The sequence below is a fragment of the Poecilia formosa genome, unplaced genomic scaffold (assembly GCF_000485575.1).
Source record: "Poecilia formosa unplaced genomic scaffold, Poecilia_formosa-5.1.2 Scaffold127, whole genome shotgun sequence".
In the NCBI taxonomy this organism is placed as follows: Eukaryota; Metazoa; Chordata; class Actinopteri; order Cyprinodontiformes; family Poeciliidae; genus Poecilia; species Poecilia formosa.
Window position 1 is genome coordinate 1,159,807 of NW_006800066.1, and position 18,130 is coordinate 1,177,936.

Consider the following 18,130-nt stretch of genomic DNA (forward strand, 5'->3'; position numbering starts at 1 on the left):
CCCCACCTCCTGCGTTTTATTTATAACGCAGGACTTTTTTTTTTCTTTTTCTGCACCAAAATAGTACCATGTAAAATGTTTAAACCATGCCTAATGTCTTTACTTTTTTGCAATGGTGCAAAAATATATACATTTCAAAGTAGTTTTATACGCTTCACGTATAGATATGAGTTTGGAAAACGGACATCGCAACCAGTGTTTTTCTTCTGCTTCACGGGAAGAAGTGGGAAACACCTAAGGAGTTTCAGCAATAACTGCAACAAGGTATTGAGCGATGAAGAGACCAGGAAACAAAGGAACAGCCCACTCTTTTTATTTTTATTCATAGAAAAAGTTTAAGCCCATATAACACATTCCTTCAACTTCAAATATATTATTTTGTGTTGGTCTGTTACTGTAATGTGGAAAACGTCAGAGTGTGTAAAAAAATCTTGAAGGTGTTTTATTAAAAACTCCAAACCAGCAAATGGAGTTAATAAATCATTTCAGTCTTTTAATATCTAAAAATATTTTTCAAGCACTCACCAGTAAGGACAATAATATGATTTACAAGAAACAAAGAAATGGCCTCAACAAAAAAAACAACTGGACCTTTTTAAAACGTACAACTGCAAAGAGAGAACTTTTGTCTTATTTCACAATTATAGTCACATATTACAGTTTAATAACAAAAACACCGAGTTTCATTGTACACATGTTGTTCTCTGCCTTGTGCTTACCGTTTCTACATGAAGTAACATTGAATTATCCAAAATAATGAAGCCTGAGAAACACCTGCACAAAAAGCACATCTGGTTTGCAGTGACACGTTTTCTTTAAATCATTTATAAAAAATTATGCACTTGATTGTTCTTTGTTGTATAATTTCCACTGTTATTTGTGTTTATATGCAAGGCTCTGACGATGACAAACCATCAGAGAAGTCATTCAACATGAATGAAACTTCACCAAAATGTTTTTAAAAGAGTAAAAATGATGAGTTCAGAAATGGAAATGGTTCAGTTCCTTTCATCTTTACCACGTTTCTTATTGCACTTACAGTGTTGCCAATTTTATGAAATAATAGAGTGATAAATCCGTTAAAATGAGGCACAGAAGTTGGTTTCTACTTCCGCATCATGCTTGGTTTTAGTATATATTATGCTACTATTCTTCAAATGTTTCCCTGCACAGTGACACGTGTTTATAATTCAAGTACCTCTGAGGTGCAACACAAACCAGCCGATGGAATTAAAAATATCAAGTAATGCTTTTATAAATAATCTCACAACTTTGTTGATGTTCACAGATGTGTAACATTTCCTCATTTTCATCCAAAGTGCAGATACACAAACTCAGATGCACACAGGCATAAATATTTTAAGTTGTTTGCTACAAATTTCCACTGCAACATATTTCCAATAAAAGCAAAAGGTGGCAACTCATACGATAAATAGCACAATATGCAGAATCGAATTTAGCCGAGTATTTCTTTTCTTTTTTTTGCTCACGTGTTTTTACAGAAAAACCCTTTTCCTTTTCATATTAAGTGGAGAAGCAAAACTAAAATAAATAAAATATTTGTGACATCATTATAAGCCACTTACAATTTGAGAATGTAAAAATGTCTTTGTTTGGCACATCTTGGGAGAAGTTGCATGTCTTTCCTACATCATTTAGTTCCATCTGTAAAAACGCTGGACAGTGTGAGATAATGTAAGTCAGCAAGATGACAAAATCTACCAGAAAGTAACTTAATCGTAGCTGGAAGCAGAAAATGGGCAAAGGAAGCTCCTTTTCAATTTTGGAGCGTCTCCAAGTCACTTAAAGAAAACTCTATGTAAAATAGTCATAAATATCAGCTTTTGAAGGCGATGTGACTGAAGAGAGCTTGACTTCTTGTAAATGTAATATTAATACAGTAAAATTCTCTTAGAAATCCAAAGAAGCTGCAAATTGTTATTTTTTTTTACTTTTACAATTTGCCAGAAATCAGCAATGAGGCTACTACTACTGCAGGACAGAGTAAAAAATATTAACGGTATGTGACAAATGTTATCCCCTGTCTAATACTTTTATTTATTTATTTTTTTTAATCCTTTGCCATTACTTTTTGGGCTGCCTTAAAATATGTAAAAGTACAAAACAGTAAAAATCTGCTTTATTGCACAAGAAATATCAAATATTTTTAAGCTATTTTAACTCGGTTCTCCACAAAGCATCACCTTCCTACAAACAGCAGCTTCTGAAATAATAATAACAATAACAATAAAATCATTATTGGTATTATTTTCAGAATGCTGTGCTGCTACTTTTCAGGCTGTCGTATATTATGAAAAAAATATAAAAACAGTAAAAACGGCTTTAACACACAAGAAATATAATAAAAAAATTCAAGCTCCTTCAACTTAGTGTCATAGAAAAACATTACCTTCCTGCAAACAACAACAACTCCTAATAAAAATAATATAACACGGCCACTTTAGGAAAAGAAACCCAGAGAGTCGGGGGTTAATAAGTATCTTCCTCCACCTCCTCTGGTTTAATGTGCCTTGCAGGCATGGCAGACTGGCTTCAAGCCAAACCTTATACTTATGTAATCGGGTCCGCCCTCCAGCTGAGGTACCTCCATGTGATAGCAAGGTCAGCCTCAGCCAGTTAAGGTAAGTCAGTCGTAGGAACGATGTTGCTCGAAGACACCAAGCAGTCCTGCGTAGCTGGGCTGCGGCGCGAGGTGGGCAGAAATATCTCAGTGCGCTTCGGGTTCTCGCTTTCTCTCCTGCTACATATATAAGCCCTGCTTAAAGGGCCAGTCCTGTCTGTAAACCTTTGCCCTGCTGAGCAGTTATCCACTTCTGTGTCAGCAGTTTTCTCCTCTGCCGTGATCTGATTTTCTGGAGCTAGAGGAAGACATGTCGGAGCGGCGGCGGTGTCGAGTGAAGAGGCAGCGTGGCACCTCTCATGTTCTGTGTGGTTTTGCTTCGCCGGGAGTCTGTCGGCAACATCGGGGTCTGACCAGCTCAGCTTTCTCTTCTGCAGAGGAAAAAATAGAACCAAATGTTGCTACTGTTAAAAAAAAAAAAAAAGTCTTGGAGGAAATAACAAGCTTGAATTACAAAAACACTACATCACGGATAACAGATGTATGAACGGGGTATAGCTAAACATTACTTATTTCCCTTTAAAGGTGATCTCTGTTTAATAAACTGTCCTTAATTTAAAGAGACAAAAAAGTATACATACGCTATACATACGCCTTACACCTTTTCACTTTTTCAAGTTATAATCACAAACTTGAATGCATTTTGTTTTCTGTAATAGACCAACACAAAGTTTTGAATAACACACATGGTTTTGAAAATACAGAATACATGATTTTAGGCATACATCTGTATTTAGTCACCCACAGAATGATGCTGCCACCACCATGCAGCGATGGTGACTTTTATCATCTTTGAACCTTCTTCTATAGTCTCAGTTTTTTGCAGGTTTTCTTCCAAAATTACGCTTTATTTAGCTCCACCCATCTTCCCAATAACACCAAGAAGCTTTCCTGGCTGTGCAGAAAGGAACCCATTCTTGCAGCATGATACTGCCACCACCATGTTTCAGTATGAGGATGTGGTGTTTAGAGTGATGGATTGTGTTAATTCTCCTCTACACAAACATCTATTTTTTGCAACCTCACCATGCTTCTCCACAGCCTTATCATTGATCTGATTGTTGTTGGTCTTCATAATACCCTAAAGTTATTTTAAAATAAGATCTGGATTTATACTCAGATGAAATTACACACATGAAAGACATGAACTGAAATTTATTTCGTTACCAGAGAAAACCTGGGATGAACACAAACTTGCTGACATTTTTTCAATTTCATTGGTTTAAAAAACTGTTTATTATTTTGCATCTAGTGCACATTTATTCATTACTTTGTGTTGGTCAGTCACAGGCCTGTCAGGATGAGAAATTATTCCAATAATGATAATATTGTCATTTTTGAGACAATTGCTAACAGATGTAATGATAAAGACATTTCACCCACTTATAGGTGGATAAACTTTAATTTACAACATTCAAACCTCTAAGACATTTTAAATATTCAGAATAACCAAAAGAATAAATAAAATGGATTATGAAGTCTATGTATATAAAATTGCCCTTCAGACTATAATTATAATAAAGCTCAGACAGACAATACCACTAGTAAGGACTTTTGTAAAATAAAAATAAAAATTCAAAATGGCAGCTTTTCAATTATTTTAAAGAGCAGAATTAAGCAAACTACACAAACAAGAATGCAAATGGTAATTATTGCACTCATTTTAATTTCTCATGCGATTAATTGATTTATTGCTTATTGTGACAGACTTAGTCGATCACATGAAACCCAAACACAACATGCTGAAGCTTATAGCATGTCGACATTGGAAAAAGTTTAATTATATTGTTTGACATCAATAAACTTTTTCCATTGTTTCTAAAGGCACCAGCATGGATTAATGTCATTTGATTCTCACCTTGACCGGCATGTGGAGCTGATTTTTCCTCCGATGTAAAGCGAGTGAGGCAGAGCTGGTCTGCTTGGATTTGTCCTCGGACTTGAACGACCCCCGAGGAAACCACATTTTGAGCAGCATCTCTATCTGCAGCAGATTCTGGAGGTATTTCTCACTGCAACACAAATCAATGTCGAAACTATTAGTATTAGCAATAATGACATATTTGCTGGAGTTGTTTAATTTAGAAGCACTTTTTTTTTTTTTACCCCATTTCAGGTTTCTGCAGGATCCCAAGAATTCGCTGTAATCTGTCTATGGCAACACTCTGCTGAAAGCTGGTTAAGCCTATGAACATACATCAGAATGTCAGACAAGTTGGTTTATTACACAGCAATATTTGGTGTAATTAATCCACAAACCTTTGTCAAACCGTCCAGTCTGTAATCCCTTTAGAAGCTCCAGCAAAGGGCGGATATACCTGTGCAAATCAGCACACTGAAAATACAGACAGACACATTTTGTTATGAAAATGAAACACTAGAAGGAGAAAGCTTGTTTTAGTGAAACTGTGCTCACTTTCTTAGCGAAGGTCAAGTCTCCTGGAGTTGATGACCTCAGTGCAGCCGCTTCAGGAGACAAATGTTTGGCTTCATCCGGGTATAGTTCACATTGATCGCCATTAAACTTTGAGTGCAGCGAGCTTTTTAATACGCCGTCCCCTTCTCCCTCAGAGAAGATGTCTGCCTCGTCCTCAGTCTGCTCGCTTTCGCTGGGGGGGAAGCTTGGGGTGGAGGGAAGCGAGTCATAAGACGGCCATTTGGAAGATTTACCTAATGAATTCATCTGCGGAGACATACAGAGTTAGTGCATGATGGTTATTGTTATTGTTGTATAAATGATCTGCACTGAAACTTATTTCACTCCTAAAAACTGCAGGAAAAATGCAAAGTATTTCAAATACTGACGGGAACATATTTTTTAATACACGTCACTTTTTGCTTTCAGTGAAAAAGTGTCCACAGAGAAGAAAGAAAAAGCAAGTCGCCATAAAAGTGTCCGAGTCTGTTGTGGCATACACTCCAGTTCACTCCTTAAAAGTCGCGATAAACAATCATAACTGAAAATGTCACCAGTCAAAGAGGAAAGGACGTCATATTTTGGGGAAACATGAAAACGTACATCAGGGTTTACACCAGCCTGGCGGGCCACCAGGCTTTACTTGCATTCCCTCCAGGCTACGCATTGTTTATTTATTTCTTTTAAGGTTTTTTATGTTTCCCCTTTTTGAGACTTTATAGTTGATGAACATTGAACTGCAAACGTACCATAACTTCAATGTCACTAAAAGAAAACAACTGCTGTAAATGCTAGCTATTATTTAAGCACAATGAATTCAGGATATCTGTACTTGTAATTTAAGCATTGACACTTGCTATTGAGTGCAGCATAAGAAGTTTTAAAAGATGAAGAGGCAATAAGGTGGTAAAGTCATAAAGAAACTACCACTAAGTTGGCCAGAAGAAATACTTTCAATAAATCCTTGTTAAGATGTAAATAAGGATTTTGGTCACAACTAGCTGGATAAACAACTCATAATCTAAAGTTGACCATATATTCAAAGCAGAAAGACATTTACATTGTTTATTTATTTATATTTCAGAGTTAATCGCATAATGGTTGTTTTTCTACTTAATCAATCTATATTCTTCAATAAATGGCACAAATTTCCACACTGCCATGTGCATATTAAAACCAATATCGGTATACCAATTGTACAGACCTGTGACTAATGTCTGGCTCGTGTTTGAGCAACCATAACGTAATGAAGATAAGTGATCAATTTTGACAGTTTATTACACCGGGACACAGCAAAAAGAACACCTGTACCACAGGGGAATAAACTCATAAAGTGCCAGAAACGTCAGCATAAAGACACATAAAAGATACTTTCTGTTCTACTATAAAGAGATTTAAACTTTCTCTGTGTTATTCTTATGAGAGAGGATGGGAAAAAAAAGAGACTGCATTTTGTCAATTTTGATTTTATTAGGAGTATTGTTTTGACAAATTATTAAACCTTTTCTCGTCAGAAAAAGAACATTTGTTATTTTACAAATTTCTATAGAATATGAATTTTTTAAACTATTTGAAATTAAGACAAAATTACCTGGAAGAACCTCTCTTTAGCCTTGCCATTGGTCTGTATCTGTAATTGTTTGTTGCCATTTGCTTTGCATAATTTGCTAAAAACTAAACTATTACAACGGTCACCTAAAGAAACACAGTTTTTAAATTTAGAACAGAAAACTACCACTTTTTTATTCTGCCAGACTCCAACCTCATACAGTTTATTTCTTTTGTTTTTATTTTGAGTTCAGCAAAACACCAATATAGATAACCAAGATATAATTTGGTGCATAACGGGGAACTATCTTGTAATTCATTTTCTGTTGGGAACATGTAGCACATTTTTCTCCATTCATGGTCCGACTTTGTGAAAGGTTGAGAAAAAAAAGTTTGCATAATTTTGTATGCACTATGGCTAAAGACAATTGAATAGGCTAAAGTTGGAAGCACAAAGTAATTTGCCAAACGAATATTGGTATCGTCTGGTAATGCAAGCAAATATTGGAATTGGCCCATTTTCCCATTATCACCTCTGATCAGTGATCAGCAGGTCAGACACTAAAAATAGTGGTCTTCCCCCCACACTCCTAGTTCTGATTCAAGAACTTTTTTGTTCTTGAATCAGAACTTTTTAGTTCTGATTCAACTTTTTAATTGAATCAGAACTAAAAAGTTACAAAACTCACATAAATGTTTATACATATGCAGAAGAGAAAAAATATTGTAAAAGCCGTTCAGTAATAAACAGTAGGCTCAACAAGCACTTGTTAAAAGTAAAAGTGGGGGACTGACTGTATAGGAACGGACAACACCTAACCCTTGGTTTCTATGATTACCAAAATAAATTTGCAATTCACAAAAAACTACACCAAAGGTATTCCACACATATACAATATACCTATGAACAATTTCACACACAAAAAAACAAACTAGAATGTGTCAACATTGACTGACGAATGTTGTATATGTGCACATGGAGGAACTGTCATTAGGAAAATCATGAATAAAAATATGGGACTGACTTTGTATTGTAAAATATAACAAAAATGGAAAGACGGATTGTCCGTCATTGTCCGTCCAATCTTGTGGACGGACAATGAAACAAGTTTACATAATGGAATAAAATCTGCAGCTGAAAATTGATTTCTTCATTGGAGATGGAGGATAACCCCTCAGAACCGTATTTTTATTTGGTAGGTGCCGTGTCAGAAATTGTTTTCTTTCTAGTTACTATACATTATTTTTGCGGTACGAAGTTTAAAATGGGGGGGAAACTGTTACACAAGAGTCACAAGGGGGTGCCTAAAAAGTTCACAACAAGCCTGGAAATAAATCATTTGAGACACGCACACTTATACAACACTCCTCTGCTCGTATAAAACCTATGTCCTCATCTGTTAATGAATTTCCCCACATTTTCAATCCAGTCAAGTTAATAGAGAACAGTTTAACCCATTTTTTTCTTTAAGAATGAACCACTAATGTTTAAATATATGACTGTTTTAAGCACGCTTTTCCTATACTGCTTCTCCGCCTCCAAATATATATCTGTGGACGTCAAATAATCAGACGTGCAAAGACGTAGAGAGAATAGTTCTTACCTTTCTGCTAGAAGAATCCAGAAACTAACTTTGCAAAACTCTACTTTCAGAAACTGTTCCCCACAAGCGGAGGGAACTTGAGCACAGAGGTAGCGGTGAATAAGCTCAGCTGTGAATCCCGTCTTGTTCTCCAGTTCAGCTTCGGCTCCTCCCTGTTCCTCCAGTCGACTGTGTCTCGCTTTTCCCCCACCCACTCCACGGATATCTCTGTACAAACAGTACTAGAACGGAGAAGCTCAACGGCCGCCGCACGTGCGCCAAAGGGTACGGCGCTGCGATTGGACGAGAAACGAGAGCGCTCTCATTGGACGGAAGCCTCAACCAATCGGCGCTATCCTTAGTTTCGGGTTGGTCTGCACACGCGGTGACACCGCCTCACCTCCGAGAGCTGCACGTGTGAGTGTTGTGGCTCGTTGAAGAGGGGAGCTGCACGCGGCTGCTGCTGGCAAGTGTTGAAAATTTTAGGTTTTCATAACAGGGTCACATTTGGCCTCTTCCAATGGATACAACGCAACAAATGAATAAGAGAAACAGCAGGTCACGTTTAGAGTGTATTATTCAGAGACACTCCATTATATCAGTGTTTTCACCCTTTTTTTTATCAGCCAGTCACATTATCCAGTAAGTCTCCAATTGTGGTAAATATGTAGACTGAAGACAGCAACGTGACTTAAATAGCACTGTGAAAGAAAAAGGCTATACATCTATGATTTCACTTTTTTTTTCTCATTTACAGGTCAATAGACACTGCATGGTATAAATTGTCTTCCTTGGAGTGAAACTTTAACTTTAATCATTCAATAATCCCAAGTATTTATTCATAAATGTGAGCTTCACTGTAAAATATTTTGAAAATGTAATGAAAGTTTCTCGTGTGAATAGTTTATTAGGAATTCTTTCTGTTTCTATTTACAGTTGTTGCATTGTTCTTGTGTTTTTGATCATGCTCATTTGGAGTTTTAAAACCTTAAAAGCGAAGAAATACACTATTAATGACTTGTTTTGCTTCTAGTTGGTAGCACAACATAACAGTTATGCTTAGTTTGGCTCTAAACCTCAGATCTGGGATTCACGTCACAACCAAGTTAACTTGGTGTACTGGTTTGTTTTGACCCTGGAACATTTTTTGGTGCTTTGCTGTTTCAGTCCTTTCGTAGCTATTTTGGGAGAGGGGGTCAAAGTCAAAGTCTGGACCTGAATCCATGTGAGATGCTGTGGCCTGACCTGCAAATAAGTTGTTCATGCCCAAAAAATCTTCAGCGTAACTGAATTAAAACAATTCTGCAAAAATAGACGGAGTCAAAATTCCTCCACACTGGTATAAAAGGCTCATTACCAGTTGTTGCAGGCATTTGATGGGAGTTGCTGCTTCCACCTGTTGCATAACCAGTTATTACCTTCAGAGAAACAACTACCTCCACACATTTAAGCTTGTCTATTTTGGGTGGCTTTTGTAAAAATGTATTATGTGTTTGTTCGAGTTTCATCTTATATTGAACAATATTAGGTGATCTGAAGCACTAAAGTGAAGTGAAATCTTTATGGGGAAAGGGGACGTTTTCACAGCACTGTATGAAATAAACAATGCAAATTTAAGCATTTTATTTCTATAAAGTTGTCATTACTAAATTTCACAAAATTGGGATACATATTTGCAGACTGTTTGAAGTTTCCATAGAGAGGGCTCTAAATTAAGTCCAGCAGAATTACATAATAGCACATAGACTGGAGGAGTGAATCACTTCTTCAGTGCACATGAGATACTCAAAAGAAAGGATGTGAAAAAACTATGGAGAATAAAAAAAAATTCTTCTAATCAGAATGATAATTATTAAACGGTAAAGTCAATATGACAGAATAAAAGGAAAAGGCACTGCTGCTAAAATTCTGGGTGTGAAGGAGAAAGTTCAAACATGGCTAACTTTTTTAAACAGTAGCAATCAACCGAACACATATCACCTGAAAGATCAGAGAACCAGAGTTTCCTGTTAGACCGTACAGTAGAGGCTCAGGTGCAGATCAGCAGTGTACCTTTTTATGGCTTTTTGTTGCAACAGGCTTGACAAGTGTTTTGATATTTGCGCAGGAACACTTTGTTCAGGATTTTTTTTTTTCCTTTTTGATTGCGACACAGCAGATATTGTAACCATGCAAACACACACAGTCACAGCAACCTGCTGATAAAGAACCCAGTACAGTACGGCCATTACCAAAGGTTCTATCTGCAGACAGAGCCTCAGTGTACTGAGGGAATAAACCTCCTGATTTGTTGGAATCTGTCTGAATTTCTGAGCACTTATCACAGAAACGGTCTTACACTGTACATGCTGTCTAATCTACAGATAAGTGATGACAGCCCAAGTTTTCACCTTTACCTCAGTTGGCATTCGTCCCTGCACATGCTTGTGTGCAGGTTGTAACAGAGCCAGCAAAAACATTTACATATTTCTCAGTAATAATGCTGTCAATACATAAGCAACTCAGCAACATAATTGAAATAACTTTAACTTGTTAATGTGTTTAATTTTAAAATAAATTTTAACCATCAAAGAGGTCAGACATGATCTTAGTTTCTGTGAGTCATCGTTTCTTTGAACTTTGTCACACATGTTTGCGGAGAATACAAAATTGAAAGTTACATTTCTGTCTGAACAGGAGCAGAACTTTTGAACTGATTGTCTTTGTCAGCTGCCTGAAAGAAAGGAAAAAAAACTGTCAAGTTACTTGCTTTGTTCCAGTAATAAGGACTCAAATCCACTACAGTTCCCATTTCATGTCTTCATTTTCCAATTTTCTCAAAGTAAGGCAAGGTACTCTGTGATTTGCCATTTGTTTGTCCAAAAAATATCTGCCTCTGAAAAAGAACAGAACAGTTTCAACTCCTCATCTCCATTAAATGCAGTAAGTATGGAAAACAAAATGTGCAATGGCCGTTCATTAGGCTGTACTTGACAAAGAACATAATCAAAATGTTTCAGAAGAAGAAAGAAAACAAAGACATTTTCTCCTTGAACTTCATTTATCTCTGGTAAATGCACATTGTAAAACCTTGTAATTGCCTTGTAACTTAAGCATTCTGTAAGAATTTTGTGTATTTTTTTGTTTTGTTTTTTAAAATTTACATAGACTTTTAATAATTTTTTTTGTTAAAGACAAAAAAATTATTGTAATAATTGTGAGCTGAAAAAAAAATTTCTCAAAACATGTGTGGGTTATGTCTGTTATGTCAGAGAGCACCTGTGAGAAAACATTTTCAAGTCTTGCCACAGAATCCTAACTGGATTTAGGTGTGGACTTTGACTGGACCATCCTAAAACAGGGATATGTTTTGATCCAAGTCATTCTATTATGATTAGGATCACTATGCTGCTGGAGACACACCATTTAATATTACACTATTACATCAGACCAATAAGAAAATGAGGGCTTAATAGAAATATATATATTTATTACTTGTTATGAGGTTCTTACTTTCAAAAAGTACTTTCAATCTGACAAAGAGGCCTCATAAGAACACATTGTAATTCATGGACTATGACTATAATTTATTTAAAGACTCCAGTTCCAACAAGTACACTGTATTCTGACAATCTATCTTGCTAGCAAGTAACTGCCAACAGGTTGTAGGAGTTATATTTCATAAAAATCAATTAGCATCCAGCTCAAATAATGCGGAGCATTTCATTCAAGCTTCCTTGTTAAACTAGGAACAAGCAATGGCAAAATCTCTGTTCAAAGTCAGTTTCATGTCAGTTATAAAAATGTATTCCACTTAAATTGTTTCTCACTGTCATGAGAACACAACAGGCATTATATTGCATTTTCAAAATTATTGGCCTTTTGGTAAATATGTATAAAAAGATTTAAACTAATTGATCTCGGTTGTAACAGCAGCAGTCCAGCTTTAATTTGAGCACATTTATTGTTCCAGATGTGGAGCCAAGATGTGGAGCCAACAGCTCCACATCTGGGCAACAGAGGCGATGTTCCACAGTAACTTACCCTGTGACATGTAATCGCAGCTGTGAGATCAGACAAAAGTTCAAATTGTTCCACTGTAACAACGCTGACATTCAGAAGATATTAAATCGTAAAATGTTTTCTCAAATCTGATTAAAAGTTAGCATTTTATATGTAAAGGGAAGACTGTTGCAAGCAAAATGCTTCAGCAAATGTAAGTTTCAGGCAGTTTGTAGTCATTTATTCATTTTTTATGATTACATTCCTTAGATTAACTTGAGTTCACAGACTACAGGACTTGGCATACAAATTCAAAATCCATAAAATTGTAGCCTATATATTTAAGGGAAGACATGTATTTCAGGTTGATCCTTTTTTTTTTTCTTTTTTTTTTAAAAACTTAAGCAAAACTTTAAGTGACTGGTCTGGAAGCATGAATGTAATCAACAAGGCTGTTTTTTGTTTGCTTTTAGCAGCAACTAAAAATTATAAACCTAAACTTCTTATAATTGACATAAATTCTTTAAAAACAAGTGTCAAGAGATCTCAGATACAGTTATTTTATTAACACAACTTTAGATGACAGATGAACAAAATGAAAGGAGACAAGAAAGTATCACATCTAGGTGGTCTTCCTGTGGCTGCAGGGGAGAAAACAACCACAACGTGGTAACACCAGAGATTACTGAGTGTGGATAAATGTTCATCTTTCACAGCTTGGATGAAACAAGAAAGTTGCAGAAAACCATCAGCCTTTTTTTTTTTTTTTTTCCAAATGAATGAACATCTAAAAATGTTCTTCAATTTGCTTTTGTCCATTCCCATCAGATGTAACACATAGCTAGTGTCGTCCTTCTTCAACACATTCAATCTCCCTAGCAACCGAGCCAGGGATCCTCTCTGTTTGTCCTGGAGACAAAAGCAATCTTTCGTGCCATTTCCGTGTGGTAAATGCGCCTGCAGTTCTCAAAGTTTTTCCGCTGTCGCTCTCGGCAGGGCTTCTCGAAGTAGCGTTTGCGCTTCACCGCGTCAATGATCCCATCCTGGGTTAGGATTCTGGCGGATGTCGAGAAAAAAAAAAAAAGGGTGAAAAGCTAAGTGAGGAAACACCAAATTAAAAGCAAGGAGCTCTGGAAAGAGATACTGTCAGTTTCCAGTTTCTGTATTTCACAACAATCCCAGGTGGCATAGTTCTCCTCCATGAAACAAATCTCTTTAAAATAAATCTGACTTAAACATTTTAATTTATACTATACTTACTCAGACATTTTGGAAACAAGAATGGTGGTTGAAAATCTGTTATGTGGGTGGGCCTGTTTTCCCTCTCAAATAAGCTTTTATTACATGCAGAACAGATTGCTAGTCTTCATGAAAATCCTGGCAAAACTACAGCAAAATGTAAATGTCTTTGCATTTATAAATTATTTTTAAGGTGCTACTGATATTTGAGATCAATATTTTTTCCTAATCAGAATCATCAGATCTGATTTTATTGTAAAATCCATCCAAACCCTTCTTTCCTTGAAATAATGCCTACAGAAAAGCTAAAACAAAAGTCCACAATGTTGTACTGGTAAATACAACACTGTATTTACCAGTGTGGCTTTCACCTTTGTAATAACCTTTCTAAACACCTGAGAGATCCCAGTGATGAAGGAATAAATAATAAGGAATTTGAATAATTGTATTTCATGTACTTTACTATTTTTGTTTTATTGCAGTTAAATTTGATGCGCGTTGTTTGAATGACATAAAAGTTTAGTTTAACTCTTATTTACTTCCTAATTTTCATTCTTTTAAATCTAATGTCTCGACACCATAATTAACAACTGTCCAACGACATAATTAGCTCATTAGATTTGTGCGTGTGTGTTCTTATTGGCTTCTCTAGTTTGAAGAACTTCCTGCTGACCTCTTCGTTCATAAACAGTGCTCCATAAATAGTTCGTCCCAATAAATTAGAGTATTTTTGGAAACCAAGTTGTGACACACTTCAAATCCCTTGTCAAATACATTTAAAGGTATTTATTGATCTTGCGTAACAAGATCAATAAATACCACATCCATAAATGTGTCGCCTCTTCTGCGCAGTCGCACTCTGTGACCCTGAACTACTAGCTCGCGCTAGCCTGGCTAGCATTAGCGTTCAGTTCCCATCAGCTAAACTGATATTAAACTGAAATTAGCATGAATTTGTGAATTTAACCTGTTCAAGGTCTTGTACGCGGTATCGAGATCGCCATCTTGGACCATCACCGTCCGAGCTATGAAGCGTAGGTGCCGCGCCATGATGAGGCAGGAGCTTCCCTTATTTGTTTCCGGAGTGCAACGACTAACTGGGAAAGGTTCCGGATTCAAGAGTGTGGGGTTAAACAATCGCTAGGTGGCGCGTCATTCAAATAACCTCCCTATTTGAGTGATATTAATATGAAAACTCACAATTCTAGTATTATGTACCTAGTTACTTCTGTTTTACATAATATTCTTGCAATTACCCAATATTAAAAAAAAAAAAGATTTATAAAATTTGTGCTTTTGAATCTATTCAGACCATTTTTCCAGTCTAAAATGTCAACAAAGATGTTAAGAAAACATACTAGCATGTATGTATGTATGTATTAAAGATTACTGAGTTCATACAAGGTACAATGACTGACAAAGCATTGAATGATGTTATTACCATAGTAACAAGCAGAAGGATTAGATTTAGCTATTTTTTCCAGTGGAATATGTTTATCCATATTTTCAGACAGACTGCCAGTAAATTGTATTTTATTTCACCCACACAAGTGATGCATACATTGATGACAGAGTCTGTTTGTGATTCTTTTTCTCTCACACTCTCTCTGCCAGGACTGTTTCATCAGGTCTGGATCAGATGGGACGCCTGGGGAAACATGAGGCACACCATTCACCTCACAAAAGCACTCATGATATTATCTATTCAGGTTGGGTAAGCTCCTCTCCAAGTGGCAGCAACCTGGAGATACAGTATAATCCTGTTTGAGTTGCAGCAAGATTGAAACTATTCTCAAATGCTGAGTTTCTTAAAAACATAAAATAAAAATGGGGTAGGGGACCACATAAAACACTCACCAAATTGGACAAACATGGCATCACTACCTAAACTGGGACTCAGATAAAAAGACAACAGTGGCAGCTTTGAGTTTAGAAGAGGATGGGGATAATGGGCTTGATGATACACTAACCCTGGACACTGGAGCACTGCTATGACAACAAATCTGGCCAAATATGTGCTTCCCTCATAGTGATCTTCTATTTTCGCAGGGTATAATAACAAGCTCCTAATCAGAACAGGTCTAAGTAATGTGTACAGAGTGGGACTAAATCTGTAGTGAGCAGAGGAGGAAGTCAAGATTTGAAGCATATTAACAATTGACCTAATTGTTAATATGTATACTTTTAATAACACAAAGAGACAAAACATCTGACATTTGACACCAATGTAAAGTCTAGACTGAAGACACTTTGTTGTTGTAAAGCAGTCTTATGAAGAGGATGCTCAGGGTTGTCCATAATTTTTTTGATTTTATGAGAAATTGTTTTTTGCACAATAACCTTTACAGTGGCCCTCAAAAGTTTTTAAAATCAAGAAATCGAGACCATCATAAATCTTTTACAAACCCTTTTCCATACATAATTCAGCATTTATCTTTCAAACAATGATCAAACAAGAAAGGAGAAAATGAAGTAGATATTTTCATTACTTTGTTGGAACACCTTTTGATTTAAATCAAAATTCAATCTTTTTTTCGCCATAGCGGAAAACATTTAATATTTTTCTCAAACATTTGAAAACTTTCTCAAACTCTGTTGAGAACTTCTGTTGTTCAGTTAACGGCAGAGACTTTCTAGATTTTGTCCTGGATTCAAGCTGGGTAACTTTTTTTTTTTTTTTAATCAAGTTATTCTTTTGATGGTGTTTGGACACACTGTGACACTGAAAAATGACATATCTCATGTTCGGCTTTGTAGCAGACACCTGAAGGATTTTGCACTGGTATTTTAGAACTGTTCATAGCTTCATTGGTCAATAAAATCCAGCTAACCTCATCTTAACTGATCACATTTTAAAAGACAAAGTATACACGTTTCTGGTGTGATGTGCGACTATGTGGATAAAAACAGGACTTAGAGGACAAAAAGTTGGCTCTGTATCCGTTTAAATGATGTAAGGAGGGACAGTTAAGATGTCGACAAACAACAGCAGCTGCTCTTGTAAGTAACTCTTGTTTTTATTGAGTGTGTGTACAACTGTTGGCTGCAAAGTATTTGCCTCCTGGGGAACATTAAAATCCCTTTGAAACATGAAGCCTTTGTAGAACCTAAAGCACATGTTAAAAACCTCTGACGCGCATTACTGTGCAGTTGTCAAAAGCTATCACTCATTTTTTCTAATTCACCTTTTTAGTAATTTAATGATTGTTTCTGATTGTCTTGATTCCTGCAACTATGAAAATAAATTTACTTTCCTCTCAAACATCAGTGAGAGTGACAGTTTATTATATTCAATAAATTAGATGAAACTTTTTAGGTAATTATAACAAACTTCAACCTAACTATCTGCTTTGCACCATTTGTTTTGCATAATTTTTGTGCAAAACTATAAGTGTAAGATTTTTAAAATAGCTTAAAACGTACAATTTGTGTACTTGGTCTTAATAATTTCAAAAGATGTAACTGTTGTTTTGTATTTGAGAATGATTGAAAAAAAAATCTAATTGGATCTAATCTAATTTTTTTGAACAGTCATGTTTCAAAATGCTTGCTATAATTGTAAAAAAAAAAAAAAACAACAACCAGGAATTCATTTAGTACTTGGAACTCTATTTGAGACTGAGGATGCTTGGAAAGAATAAATAGGTTTACCAGATGTCCAATGTGTGCCATTTTTCTAAGAATTATCCTGCATCAAACAAGCTTTAGCAACAAACATTGGGCCATTTTTCAAGTCATACATAGAAATTCCCATCATTGGTTAATTTCCAGCCCATTTCCATATGGAGACCATATGGAAAAGTTGGATGATTTCTGATCTTTAAAGCCCCAGTTGATATTTCACGGTCAAAAATGGGCTCCTGACCCCAGCTTTGGGAACCAGTAAACCACATAAGGAACCATTTGTGGCCCTTTGACTGAATTTGCGCAGTCCCCAAACTGCAATTCAAGAATAACAACTAATTTCCCCGTCCAGTTTGAGTACTTGATGGAAATAGAGACTTTTTATTTGTAAAAAGGGTAAAATTATTACTGACATATGTTTCTTTAAAAAGGTAAAACGCTAAAAACAACACAAAGTATTTGTCTTTTTTTTAATCAGGTTATTATTATAAGTAGAATAATGTTTATCCCGAGACTTTTACAGAAAAGCCGACTTTAACTGCAGCCAAATCAGTTTTTATCTGACTTATTAAAATTGGCTAAATATTGGCTAAATTAGATCACATTTTTAAAGAAAGTGACCCCGATCTCTTTTTTATACTTAGAATAAATTTGTTCAGTCGAGCCAAAAACAAAGTGAAAACTAGATGTCTTTCTTTTAATACAAAACCGCTTTTTAAATTTTTGTATCTACAATGAATAATGTAAAAAAAGACAACTTTATTTGCTTTATTTTAGGGTTTTTTTCTATTATTTTCTTGGCCACCGTTTACATTTGACCCAACAATTTTGGCCCATGTGGTAAAAGCAGGAGATCTATCGGATCCCTCTCCTGCTGCAGTGACGCCACCTGCTGGACATCTTATCTTTTGCTCTTCCAACTGAACAAAACCTTCACACCGGATCTGATTTCACATTCCAGCTCTTCAACATTGAACTGTTAATTTCTCCCCCCGTTTCTCCTTTCACGAGTAATGTCTAAATGTGGAGTTCTCATTTGTGCCTTGCGTGAACACGGCTAGCAACATTGCACCATTCATCCAATAAAAGAAACAAAAA

General features: G+C 35.9%; 2 protein-coding genes across 2 annotated transcripts; both read right to left on the reverse strand.

The window, feature by feature from the left end:
* Positions 1–299: 299 nt before the first annotated feature.
* On the reverse strand, positions 300–8,451 carry ciarta (circadian associated repressor of transcription a). The gene is made up of 6 exons (XM_007561475.2): positions 8,210–8,451; positions 5,058–5,324; positions 4,901–4,976; positions 4,748–4,826; positions 4,500–4,653; positions 300–3,012 (listed from the first exon to the last, which is right to left on the reverse strand). Exons 2-6 carry the CDS (start codon positions 5,322–5,324, stop codon positions 2,638–2,640), a joined length of 951 nt encoding a protein of 316 aa, XP_007561537.1. The 5' UTR covers positions 8,210–8,451; the 3' UTR covers positions 300–2,637.
* Positions 8,452–12,705: 4,254 nt separating this feature from the next.
* On the reverse strand, positions 12,706–14,509 carry mrps21 (mitochondrial ribosomal protein S21). Its single transcript, XM_007561476.2, has 2 exons — positions 14,376–14,509; positions 12,706–13,225 (listed from the first exon to the last, which is right to left on the reverse strand). Exons 1-2 carry the CDS (start codon positions 14,456–14,458, stop codon positions 13,045–13,047), a joined length of 264 nt encoding a protein of 87 aa, XP_007561538.1. The 5' UTR covers positions 14,459–14,509; the 3' UTR covers positions 12,706–13,044.
* Positions 14,510–18,130: the final 3,621 nt, after the last annotated feature.

Bases quoted from the DNA above. Each gene is read 5' to 3' on its own strand.
- ciarta (XM_007561475.2), bottom strand. From the start codon at position 5,324: ATGAATTCATTAGGTAAATCTTCCAAATGGCCGTCTTATGACTCGCTT. The intron at 4,977-5,057 runs GTGAGCACAGTT...CTGTATTTTCAG, and splicing joins ACTTGACCTTCGCTAAGAAA to TGTGCTGATTTGCACAGGTA. The intron at 4,654-4,747 runs GTAAAAAAAAAA...TTTGTGTTGCAG, and splicing joins CTGCAGAAACCTGAAATGGG to TGAGAAATACCTCCAGAATC.
- mrps21 (XM_007561476.2), bottom strand. From the start codon at position 14,458: ATGGCGCGGCACCTACGCTTCATAGCTCGGACGGTGATGGTCCAAGAT. The intron at 13,226-14,375 runs GTTAAATTCACA...GACATCCGCCAG, and splicing joins GCGTACAAGACCTTGAACAG to AATCCTAACCCAGGATGGGA.